Below are 13,453 nucleotides of genomic sequence, written 5' to 3' on the forward strand. Positions count from 1 at the left end.
TTTTCATAACATGTTTCTTTAATAAATAGATATATCAAAACAATAATATGTGAAGATATTCAACGAGACGTCAGTAGATTGGTACTAGAAACACTGGTAAGACGCAAAAGAACCTTCCTTGATCCTGTTTTTTGTTTCACCGTAAACTCATATTTTTGGTTATTATTGGTCATCTTGAAAAAGCAAAAATCTTCACCGTTTTCTTCACAAAATCATGAACATGATAACAATGTGCAATAAAACAAGTGCTTTTTCGTTCATTTTGTGTCCAGTAGCACTACATAAGAAACACCTTCAAATTACAATTCTATAATTCTATTTACACAAAATGCACTTTGGTATGCTGATATCATTTCGATATGGCACAAAAGTAAATATCACACACAAATAATACAAAAACAAGTCATCAACATTTAACATCATTTCAAAGGCTCGATTTCACTTCTTCGTGTTTTAAAAAAGTCTTGTTTCTAAAAAACAAGGATTAAAGAATGTCACATCATATCTATTTCAGTCAAAGAAAAAATGCATATCTTGATAAGCACCATAATTTGCGTAGAACCCTAAATTGTTTTTATCTTTCTTTCTAAACACGATTTTGCAGGAAGTTGATCTTTCAGGCAATAAACCTGAAAATAACCTGGTTTAGACTTTACAGATAAATCGTCCACTTTTGGTTGCTTGAAATCTTTAGAAGATGGGTTAGCATTTGTTCATGTAAACCGATAGCCACATAAATATACACCAAAAAACATATAAAAAATAAACTAAAAGTATGAATGTTGTACTATTCCATTAAGGAGTGTGTCAAAAAAACCTTGGAAGTAAATTACAAAAAAATACCACTCGGGTTTGCTTTTCTTAATACGAAAGACATTGATGTTAAAAGTACAGTATTTTCTACTTCAGTCCAGGAGGGGAGCCATTTCTAGGGGCTGGTGTGTCTTCCAGTAAACCGGGTAATCTAAAAGAACAATTATGAGTATTTAATGCAGAGGTATTTATACCATTTCATCTAATGGATACAACTAACTGCAAGTCCTTTTCCTTAACTCCTTGAATACTCAACATGTATTTATTTAAGAGAAAAAAACCATAACCAGAAACATATTTCTATTTTTGTCATCCACTAAAACAGATAAATTCTAAAACATTTGAAATTGATATTATTTGAGAAGTATAGAAAATCTTAACATTCTTTTTTTGTTTATGAGAAATATACAGAGCTAAAATTCAAGTTACATTTGAGTGAAATGTATGTCATGTGCATTTTTGAGAAGACTATTGGATAAAAAAAACAGTTCTTTCCTACATACTTGTTGTACTTGTTAAGCAACTCTACTTGTTCCTTCTTTAGATCTTCTTTACTAATTCTGCCTTCAACCAGATCCTTTGCTCGTTGTTTCAGCATGTAATTAGAAGTTCTTTTCAGTGGCTGACCTAACGGGTTAATATCTCTCTGTCTCAAAGCTCCAGATGGCTTCCTCATCATTGCATCATATTTGTTATCAGACATATCAAGTGGATTTTCACATATATTATCGTGCATTGACAAGAACAAAGGAACGTAGACTAGATAATCTAGAAACGAAACCTGAAAAAGTAACAGACCATGAAAAAACGTAACATTTAATTTGCATGTGTTATGTAGTTTATACACAAATTTGATTCGGAGACTTTAACACAGAAAGTTTTCACCTAGTAGTGACATATATCATTCTCGGACAAAATTATTTCAAATTACTAATTTTTTATCTGATTCCGTACAGTACAACAACAATACAAATAATACGTGTCAACAATATCCTTTGGTGTAAAGCTGATGACCTTAATGGTCGTTAGGGTTATTTCAAGAGGGGGAATCCGGGTACAAATTATTTTCCTTCAAAAAGTAAATCATTCAAAATATTGAACGAAATAAATATGATACATAGTTGGCAATTTCTAGCTTAGAATTTGAAACGGTAATCATATGTATGATAAATGAGAAATTCCAAGATAAAATATCTACAAGAGGACTGTAACGAAGTTAATATCCATTTTTATAGTACGTAGGGGTGGAATTCACGACTCTGTTTTTAAAATGCACAGATGACATTAACAATTACTTAATTTGATTTGCTATTTCTTCCTTTTTTTTTTTAAACATGTGGCCTGTTTTCCACAATTTCTTACTTTTGCAGAAATTACTAAAGACTAATTTTATTCGCTACTATTTTAATGCTCAACTCAAATTATTAATTGCTAGGATAATTGGATATTTTTTAAAGCCACTACACGTGCTACTCTTACACTACATGTAAGTTCATCAAAGAAAATAATGATAGAAAAAAAGTACAGACCATATATAAACGTACAAGAATTGAAGATGCTCAAATCATAAAGAGTCAGAAATAGTCGAATCTAGCTATTACTGTGGTGTTCGCAAACTATCAAAGTTGCTTTAAATATATTTCCTCTCTTCTGAATTTATATGTTCCTAATTTAAATTGTTATTATAATTCAAATAATTACTTTTGTGAAAACATTGGTTAGGACAAGACTTTACTTTGGGCAAACAAAAAGAAGTGTATGTATGTATGGATTCTTTTTTTAAGGATTTGTTTTTTTTTAACCAGTACCATGATCTCCAATGAAGGTATAGATTTAGATTATAAAAACCATTTATTGTAATATAGGTTCCACTATTAAACATATTTTCAGAGCATATAAACTATTTTTAGTTTTCAAAGACTGAAAAAAAAAATCAAATTAGCATGCATATCAACTTAAAAAAGACCACGTTTTTGTATCTGAAAGTTACGGACATCTTTTGTCGAATTTAACAGTTATCCTTTGAAAAAGACGATTCTTCTTTACGGACATCTCATCGATATTTATATCTTTCAATTTCACATTAATCATACATTTTGCACCAATACTTTCCACTTAAAATACTAAGCCACTTTTTGTTACACTTATTTTGTTAAATATCTTGAATAAACAACTTTACGAAAGAAAAAAATATTCTTACTCAAACTTTACTCCACCATCTTGAGATGATCGTAACACTTATTACGATAATCAGCAAATTAAGGAGTGTTTATAAATAAAGTTATCAGGCAACAAATATACTCTCCTTAAGGTAGGAGTGGTTTTAAATATTTCTCTGCTCGAAAAGTATTTTTTAATGTTTAAAACGAAGACATGGCTGCAGGAAAATCACAAAAAAGCCAGGCAGACAACAAGTATTAAAATTGTTAAAAATGTAGAGTACCTCAAAAAATGCATTTGGTTGTAATCTTTCCATTATGAATTCTTGCTGTTTCCAGTTCAGGCCTCCAGCTATGAGTTCAATTCGAAGCGAGTCTGCTTTAATAAAGTTATTGTCTCTTTCAGATTCCACATTGCAATAAAACATTGCTTTGTAAAGGTCCATTTTTCGTTCTATATCCATTAGATTGACTATCTCCAATAAGTGTTTACTTAGCGGACTGAAATTTAAATAAATGCATAAAAAATATATGCAGTTTAATTATTGAAAGAAACGAATTAAAATCATAATAATAAAATTATGAAATGAGACATCTTGGAGTCTTTTGAAAAATATCAGTACGGAAAAGAAATGCAGAATTACATATTTTATTATGTAGAACAAAGACTTATAATTTAGGTATATACATGGTGAATAATTCAGGAGAAAAAAGACTTAAAGAAATGATATATCATATATCCAATGATGTGGTATTTTAATCAACTACAATAAAGGAAATGAGACAATTGCCCAAAAATCAAACAACTGAAAATTAACAGAAGTATTTCTTCCTCCGACGAACGCAAGGAGCAAGTATATACTTGAATTTAACTTTCAATTCTTACAGTATTGCCTCTATTCTATACAAATCGTAAGAAAAGAACGCTAAAATCCTTTCTTATTAATGGACAAATCAATTTTGATTTCATTATAACCAAATACCTACTCCATCATGGTGACTCTCTCACATAGAGCTGATATCACAGCAAACATGCGGAACGTTACTCTGGACGCGTCGTTCAAATTCAAAACCTGAAATCAAGATAACTTATGTGAAATAGGGCCATCAAGAACGACCTTAAGTCAAGTTAGTTACAGAAGTTTGGTTTGCACTTTGAAACAATATACGTTACATGTAGAAGTTATTCAATTCTAAATATATTATTACAAATATAGAATTCACAACTTCGCATTTCTGAAAAGCCTGGTTGCTATTGACTACTCCAAGAGGCAAAATATCTCACATTGTGCAAAATAATAAAATATTTTATCCTTTTGGATTAACATATTCTTGTTTTTTTTCCTTTATACATTAATCAATAGGGGTCGGTTAAAATGGGTACACTGTTCTTGTAGTTAAAAGCCGACAAATTATCACGATAGTATTGTTAAAACACCTACACTAAGAACATAATCAAGTTGTTTATTTGTCATTTGTTGTACACTGGGCACGCCATCAAGAGCGACGTTAGTTTCCTGCAAAAAAAACAAGCTTGAAATTATTATACAAAATAAACTCATTTTTCCCTTCATGATCAATTTAGTTTTCGATTTAAAAAAAACCCACTTTAAATAAATGTTTGATGTCTTTCCAATCACTCACGGATTAAATATATCAACTATGTTATGAAAAGAGAACAGATACTCGTTTTAATTTGTTTTATTCAAACAAACCTTAAAAGAAAGAACAGTATCTAAATCGTCGTCTTCTACAACAAATGCTTTGGCATACGATTCTAATTTGTTAGGATCCACTAGGCGATAATGTGTCACGAAATCTATATCTCCTGAAACAGAATTAATGTATGTCGCATTAGGAAGTAACAATAACTGTATTAATCACAGTAATTATGAGTCAATACCTAGCTATAGTTTACTTTCAACTTTATCATATTTCGGTTTTTTTTTTTACAGAAGAACACAATACACATTTAATAATTATTATTCCATACCTCTCTCGTCCAAATTTTTATTAATTTCTTCTCGTAAACTAGACTGGGTTATGATTTTTTTCATCTGGTCTATCAATGCCTGTCCACCACGTTTTAGTTTCACGTTAACCCTTTTATTCCCCACCACTGAAATGGATATTTGTAAAACATTATAGAGCTTACTTCTTTTTGAATAATCGAAACAAAAATACTAAGAGAATAACAGCCTTCTATAAAAGATTTATAAAACTGAAGATAATTGGTTATTCTTGTATCTCAAGTATTTTGAAGAAAGTTTGAAAAAAAGATTTATTCATATATATTGTGTACAAAAGTTATCAATGGAACCAGGAGGGAAAAAGACATGACATGGAAAACAGACACGCACAACAAAGAACATAAAACCAAAATAATACAAAGAAACAAAAGAAAGCAATTTCGAATACGAGATTATGTTTCATATGTCATTGACAATCATACAAAAAATAACACGAAACTTCAGTTACTTACATGTTGAAACATCCAAGTCGCTGTCATTTGCTAAGTCATCTGTATTGGCATCACTTCCATAGTCATCAGCGTGTTTTGTTCCAATTTTCTTCTTACCAGCGGTGATATCGATGTCATCCCCGAACTTTTCCTAGCAAAGTAAGAGAAGTGCATTAAAAACCTGCCAGAAACAAGAAAGTTGGACGAAGAATGAGATTTAAGCAAAACAAATTGACCAAAAAATGTAATTATATGTATTATGTATTTTGTTACATCTTTATCGCTAACGCCATGCAATCCTTTCGTTATATATAGTTTTTTTTCTATTTGTGAAACATTTTTTCTTTGTCGACATTTTTCGACAACCTTAAGTTATTTTTGGGTTGATTGCTTTAGACTATTTTTATATTGAAAACATAAAATAACCTAGGACAACTATTGAAAAACCACGTCTTTTTGCAATATATATTAGTCGTTTAAATTTAACTAGATAAATTTTAATATACTTTCTTTTAAAAGAAAAGACACAAAAATTTAATTGTTGAAAACAGTACAATTTGTATTTACCTTCAATCGTCTAGCTATCTCAGCCTTAGAGAGAGTAGGATCAATTCCAAGTCTCCTCAAGTCATCATCTGTGAGTTTATCCAGATCAATCTTCTTTTTTCCAGGTTTGAGTCTAATCTTACCATCCGCACCAACTTCAAATTGTGAGTCATCAGAATCATCACCTGCAAGATGTAAAGTATTCAATGTTTTAAGTACTCTTTCACGTATTTTGAATAATATTTCATTTTTTCATTTCGATTCTGAAATCTTCCCCTTCTACAAAATAGAGAGGGTTTTATCAGCTTCTTGACTGCAGTCTCTTTTCAACAGTTAGCTTTCGTCCACCAAAAAAATGTAATAGTATTATTTAAAAAACGTATTTAAACAAGGTGCCTGAATTGCTCACCTGGTTGATTTTTTTCCTTTCAAGGGCGGTAAATTTAACAAGAAGTTGTCCGACAATTTTGACTCAAGAAGACTTTGGTAGCACTTATCATTTCACTAATTGAAAGTTTCTTTCTATCATACTTTCCAAAATTTTAGCTGAAAACTGTAAAAAAAAAAAGGTCATTCTTCCCCTTTCAAGGGCAATAACTCTTCCAATGAGTCGTCTGACAACTTTTATCCTTTTATCATATTCTAGGCTTTATAATAAGGATCAATTCAGCAATTGAAAGAATTTCACTGAACATAACTCTTTTGGAGATGTATGCGAAGAACTACTCCTATGTTCTATTTTAATAACGGCGGTCATGTTTTTGGATGAATAAAAAATCCCCACATCAGTTCTATGCAGAATACCCCAAGGAACATTCATACCTAGTTTTTTACCACTTGATCAAGTAGTGTCAGAGAACACGTTTTGTAAAGAAATAACATTAAAAACAGCAAAAAATAAATGTCAAAAAGGCAATAACTCCAACATGGCTTAATGAATTAAAATGAAAATTGGACCACAGATAGATCTTATCATGCTAAACGCTTCTACTGGTGGTCCGAAATTGGCTGAACCTAACGCTTTTGGAGATATATGCGAAGAACTACTGTCTGACTCCTATGTTCTATTTTTAGTAACGGCGGTCATGTTTTTGGATCGATCAAAAATCCCCACATCTGTTCTATGCAGAATACCCTAAGAAATATTCATACTAAGTTTGGTTCCAATTGGTTAAGTAGTGTCAGAGGAGAAGAGTTTTGAAAAATTGTTAACGAAGGACGACGACGGACGCCAAGTAATGGCAATAGCTCACATGGCCTTTGGCCAGATGATCTAAAACTTGATAAAATATCAATATTTTTCATACTTTAAGAGTAATCAAGGGAACCAAGGTTATAGCGGTAATCAAAAGAATGTAATCCAGGGACAAAGACCAGACATGGAAAACAGACATACACAACAAAGAACATAAAGTAACTAAAATCATACATACAAAGTAACAAAAGTAAATGAGCAACTCGGACTCCACTAAAAACTGGGAGCATGGACCATGTGCACCGGTAGGGTAAGCGTCATCTGCTTTTCTAGAAACACCCGCCGAGTTGCTCATAAAAAGTCAAGTCCGGGGTAGATAAACGAGGAAAGGAAAACTATGACCCGTTGAATAAATCAGTTTTCATGGTGCTGATGTATACACCATAACGATCCATGAGTTCATGATGACGACCATAAAACTTCTGTAGTGATGACTTCAATCTTGTAGCAACATAACCCTGTTCCAGAAGCCTATTTGTTAGAGTTCTAACGCGATACAAAAAGTCTGCGTCGTTTCGGCAAGCTCTGAAATGACCAATCTTCATTATTACACACCTTTTTCTCTCTTTTTTTCAACGAATTCGAAATTGTAATACATGTAGATATAAATTAATGTTTATTTACCTTTCTTTCCTCCTTTTGTTTTTTTCACCTTCACGTTGCCATCTTCATCTAAAATGTTAAAATATTACATATTTAGAATTAAACCCCACCTATACATTTTGACCTAGTATTACCAATCTAAAGCATCTAAGTCATTGACTCGAATTATATCTCATTTGTCTAATTAACAACTCGCATAGATACTACTTTCCTTGATTTTTTTTTAGATAAAGAAACCAAGGTTAGAGAAATATCTGTAAGACTAAACATTTATTAACTATTGATGATATATTACTATCAAATAGTACCTACCGTAGTCATATTCATATTCCGAGCCTTCTTCACCTGGCTAAAAATGGAAATAAAAATTGCCGAGTCTATCTACATACTTTGACAATGTCTGTTTAAAGAATAAAACTTAAGCGTTAAGTAACAAATAAAAATAGTTAACAAACTTTTAAGTATCTTTGATTTACAATGTTTTCACTATCACCAATACAAAGGGAAATTTTAAGTGCCGACATTAGTTCATTTTATGATGCATTTTGAAAGATGTAGTAATTTAAACGATATACACATTCTTTCATGAAAAAAATATACAATTTTCAAGTTGTTTTTATCCCAATGCTTAACAGAATGAGACATTACTATGATCAAGTCAGTAATGAATTTTTATCAAGATGTAAAAGAAAAGAAAGTGGAAATCTATTTTACAGCCGAACACAATCGTCTGTATGGAGAAAAGTCACAAACAATTTTATTCTTGACAATTTACGACTTCGCAGGAAAATCTATTCCTGTCACTGGTATAAAATAAACGTCGTTTTATTTAATTTACATATAAATATATATAAAACAATCATAAGTTTTGACTAAATTAAACTGTATTTTTTGTTGAAATAGTTGTTTTATAGAAGGTATTGGCTGTAAGAAGTTAGACATACAACCAAGAACTGCTTCACTCTGCTGACAAGTAATTCAAAATGTCGATTTAAACAGTTTGTTTAGTTCAAAGGTATTCACATTAAAAACTACTTTACATGAAGGTAGCAAAAAAAAAAGGTGCTGATCACAACAATTTATAAAAAGTACTACCTTTGCATTAATTCTTGTTTTCCGTATAATTCTTCCTTGTTCATCATATTCCTACGAAAATTTAAAATAAAAATCTTCAATCTAAATTAATGAAAAACAAACATGAATACAAATCACACAATAAAAATACTAACTGAATGGTTAAAATTGTCGAGCCTCCTGAGAAAATTATTCATAGATAACGTTTCGTTCTTAACTACTAAAACAAATTTGAACTGTAAGTTTGGTTTAGGGATCATTGTTGTTTTTCTTTCAATATGGAAAGATTCGCTTACGTATTTATATTTTGGTTCTTCATCCTTATCTTTCTGTTTTGGTCTTCGTTTTATTTCTCCAGTAACAGGGTCAACATATTCTGAAAATGAAAATTACAGAAAAAATAGTTTTATTTCTACCGAATTGATTTAACTTGACAAATTATAATTAAAAAGGACAAATACAAAACGAAACGAAACGAAACAAAAAACGAAACGAGTCCTTACAAAATCCAGAGTTCTTTATAACTTGTTTATTCAACTTAGTCAAGTTTTTTTTAAAGCGAATTTAAAGAGAATCATAAAAAATATTCTTTTGATTAAACCAATGAATGAAAATTTATTATATATATTTATCATTTATGTGTGATAAAGTAATACATTCTGGGAGAAAAATCGTGCTTTCAAGCCAATCGTGTGATTAAATAAAGTACCTTTGTCTGTGGGTGCTATTTTCGGTGAGTTGGTCTTTGGACAAATTATCAACAAATTTAAATTCCCAAATTATTTCATATTTTCAGTTGAAAACATGAATGTTCAAAAGACATCGTAAAATTAGAATTTTACCAAAGCACAAAGGCTGATACCCACGACTTAAGTACTTATGCTTTAATCATATACTTCAACATGATATAGGTGTGAGGTTTCAAGATACAATGCATATCAAATATGTGCTCAATTAAACATGTAACTTTTTCTAAAGTTCTTTTCTGAAGATATGGAATGATCCAAACATGTTTGAAACAACGTGTAGTTTATACGGTAAGAATCAGATATTTGTCATATAAAAACAAACTCAAAAAATTGTTAATAGGTTAATAAACTGAGTAGAAAGCGGTTAGTAAAACAATCTTAATCAGAGGGTGGTATCAAACTCAACGCTAGTGATAAATAGGATTGAATTCAATTACCTTTTCAAATTGATTTTACTCTTTTGAAGATAAAATTCCAACAATCCAATCCAAAAATATACGAATCACAGGCAATAAAATGCAAAACAAGCGAAAAATCCTTGTACCGAAAATAACATATTTTTATCTGGTTTGTTGTTAATAATTAAGTTACCGACGCCGAGGAAAATTTGTGTTTTAAGAGTGTATACCTGATGAACCTACGGCCAAGCTATAAAGTGGTCCGCTAAGAATGCAAAACAGTATTTATGCGAACGTAATTTTATCTCATAATGTCCCATCCAGTATCATTCCACATGAATAAAATATAGTACCAAGATTAATCAAATAAGATAACTTTACAAGCCACAATACAATGGTTATATTGATGGACAATAACAATAAAATTAACGACCAGAATCATAAACTGGAAATACATTATTAATTGTCAGAATTATAGAGAAACAACACAATAACTGAATGTTCAAAGATGGGCTGTTTAATATTGTACAAATAACCTACCAGAAATGAAGTGTGATTGATGAATTGATAATGGTAAATTAAGTAAACAGAGTTTTTTAATGAATGTATATATGTCTTGCCATTTTTTCTTTTGAGTAGCATATAAAGTTATGTGTTGAAACATAATGGTCTATATTCCAGTTTATTTGATAAATTTAACATAATTATCCTTTTTTCCTGCAAACAATAAACCAAACACTAAAATGTCACCATTGGTAGCTGCATGTAAGTAAATGCGTTATAAGCACATAAAATACAATATAGTGAGAGACAAAGCAATTTCCCTTTAAAAATAACACCAACCTTCTTCACTTTCATCATCAGCTTCGTTGCCATCTTTACCCTTGCCCTTGCCTTTACCGCCTTTGCCCCCTTTTCCGGCGTCAGGAGGACGCTTGCCTTGCCTAAAAGAAAACATTATTTTTACCCTCATTTTCAAACCAGAGATTAATATGGCTACATTTACTTATAGCTATGTCACAATCAAATTATTTATGTAAGTTTACAATGCATTGTTATGAATTCTGTAATCAACAGGGTAGTATACAGTGATGCGGATGTCAACTTACTATTTCGACTTTTAATCTGTGTGAATTTCATAAGCGTAACATGGTCTAAGACATTCTCTCAGAGATGTTGAAAGCGGTACAAATTCTTTACACACCACTTGTTTAATTATAACTAAAACATAGATTAAGCCAACTGTGTACGGTTTCTATTTTTATTTTTATCCAAATGACGTTGTGTTTTCCTTAAACTTTGCTTTGACTTTGCCATTGTTTTATATGAGGTCCCTGTCCTGTATCTGAGAGTAATTTATCATTCAAGTCATGTTCTTGCGATAATCATACAAATATTGTGATAAAATATGCTTTAAAAAGAGTTTATATTTTAATTTCTGGACTAAATTTATTTAGAAAGTACTAGTATTTGTAGATGCATGACAATGAAAATAACCTTCTTTGAAGTGGGGTTATAGTTATTATAGTTAATTCACTAAACTTAATCGAGTCACTGTTTTTGTTGGTTTTGAATTGTTTGAAGCAATCTTACTTGATAAGATCCGAACGTCTGGCTGGCTCCCCGTCAGAATCTAAGGTCCAGTCTGATGAAGGACTGATTAATCCTCTATCTCGTAACTCTTGCAGTTTGGCTTTCTTCTTCTTCTCTTTTATCTCTGCTCTATAAGAAAGTTGTAATATGGGAAAAACATTGCCAGGCCTGGCTTCAACGAACCCTTCTCCCCCAAGGAGCAGAAAAGCGTTAAAGCTATTAAAAACGAGCTTAAAATTTGTAATGCATTTTTAAAGTCAGGAAATTATGTGCGAATAACCCCTCTCTAAAGTCTGACTATGGGCCTGTGAATATTACTGTAATAAAACTATGGAAAGTTAATACATACCGTATAGCGAGTTATTTTCGTGGGGTGCTAATTTTGGCGTATTTTAGTTGCCCAGCTAAAAACGCAAACATAAATTCCGCAAAATATTTACCCATGACTTAGAACTAAGTGCATGTCTTTTCATCCGCCAAAAGGGGTCATTCACCAACACTAGTTTCAGGCCTACTATTTTGCCGGTTTCAACTTACTATTTGAAATTTTCAAATTGTCTATAAAGCTAAAATACTATTGAATACTAATATACAGAAAATACAAGTAGTTGTGTCATAATTTAGTCACAATGAGGGCACAAAACTCTACTTCTACACAGTTTTCAAAGAATTTTCACAAAAATGAGAAGATTAGGTTTTGTTTTTCAGTCCAAAAATATAGAGCGCAAGCTATGAACAAGTTATTTTTTGTCAAAAGTTGTGATGGTACAAAAGGCTGTTTTTTGTATAAACATCAAAAGTTCAACAAATGTGCTCTTTATTTTCTACATAAAAATGCCTCATAAAATAAGCTATTTTAAGACAATTCGGCAATATTTTTTTCAATTTTGCTTTATTTGTATCTATAATAACTTGAATGTAACACTCGCATTAACATCAATGAAACTTTGCTTTTACCGGAGGCACATATTCAACTAGTGAATTACGCAGTTTTCAAATTTATTTTAAACACTTTAGTTTCAGGGCTGATTTTGAACATTCTCCCTAGAAACGCAAAAAATATACTCAAACGTATAATTTTTGGCACAAATTCGCCGAATTTTACACCTGCCAAAATAAACCGCTTTACAGTAAATGTTAAACAACTTTCTTAACAATATCTTTTCTCATAAAGTTGTAGGTTCTATTTCTATTTAATTTAGTTTGCAATTATGTATGTGACCTTACATAATTGGAAGTCAAATAACAAACATAAGCAAAAGAAAGAATATATACTTTTGTGCCTTTCTAAGAGGTTCCCCTGTGTCTGAATCGATAGTCCAATCAGAAGACGGACTGATTAAACCTTTCTCTCTGAGCTCTTGTAACTTAGCCTTTTTGAATTCCTCTTTGGCTTTTTTCTTTGCTTCTTTCTCTTTTTGTAACTTTTCTTTTTTCTTTTCCTCGGCTTTTTGTTCTTTATACCTGTAATTATATTTTCATTTGACAATATCTTACAAAGAGTAACTCGATTACGCATTTAATTGAATAATACATATCAAAGCGACTCTACTCATATATTATTAATATAACAATTTATGCATGTACCTGTGAAATAAATTTATCGTGTCTTCAGAGATCAACATTTTGAACTTTATTAAACATGTTCTTGTCAATCTCCGAAATAATATTCAGTAATCTTACTCTGATTAAAATGTTATATGAAGTAAAAATATTATTTGAAACGTGTGCTATACAAGTCTTTTCTATTACCGTATTTTAAAATCCTTTGTATTTTTTACTGAAATTATCTTTTAGATTTA

The 13,453-nt window shown here is 30.9% G+C and overlaps 1 protein-coding gene across 1 annotated transcript in view; it reads right to left on the reverse strand.

The window, feature by feature from the left end:
• Window positions 1-13,453, reverse strand: part of LOC148629786 (uncharacterized) — a 14,229-nt gene continuing 776 nt past the window's right edge. Inside the window, exons 2-17 of the mRNA XM_088557156.1 lie at window positions 12,927-13,115; window positions 11,652-11,780; window positions 10,902-11,002; window positions 9,208-9,287; window positions 8,933-8,983; window positions 8,150-8,186; window positions 7,859-7,906; window positions 6,001-6,164; window positions 5,455-5,584; window positions 4,966-5,091; window positions 4,688-4,800; window positions 4,415-4,489; window positions 3,960-4,045; window positions 3,257-3,473; window positions 1,317-1,594; window positions 1-964 (exon numbers count right to left, since the gene is read on the reverse strand). Of these exons, the coding sequence (XP_088413282.1) occupies window positions 901-964; window positions 1,317-1,594; window positions 3,257-3,473; window positions 3,960-4,045; window positions 4,415-4,489; window positions 4,688-4,800; window positions 4,966-5,091; window positions 5,455-5,584; window positions 6,001-6,164; window positions 7,859-7,906; window positions 8,150-8,186; window positions 8,933-8,983; window positions 9,208-9,287; window positions 10,902-11,002; window positions 11,652-11,780; window positions 12,927-13,115 (1,888 nt within the window). The 3' untranslated portion in view covers window positions 1-900. The remainder of the gene's footprint in view (window positions 965-1,316; window positions 1,595-3,256; window positions 3,474-3,959; window positions 4,046-4,414; window positions 4,490-4,687; window positions 4,801-4,965; window positions 5,092-5,454; window positions 5,585-6,000; window positions 6,165-7,858; window positions 7,907-8,149; window positions 8,187-8,932; window positions 8,984-9,207; window positions 9,288-10,901; window positions 11,003-11,651; window positions 11,781-12,926; window positions 13,116-13,453) is intronic.

The sequence above is a fragment of the Perna viridis genome, chromosome 1 (genome assembly GCF_037379345.1).
Source record: "Perna viridis isolate PV_CMFRI_1.1 ecotype Kerala chromosome 1, ASM3737934v1, whole genome shotgun sequence".
NCBI lineage: Eukaryota > Metazoa > Mollusca > Bivalvia > Mytilida > Mytilidae > Perna > Perna viridis.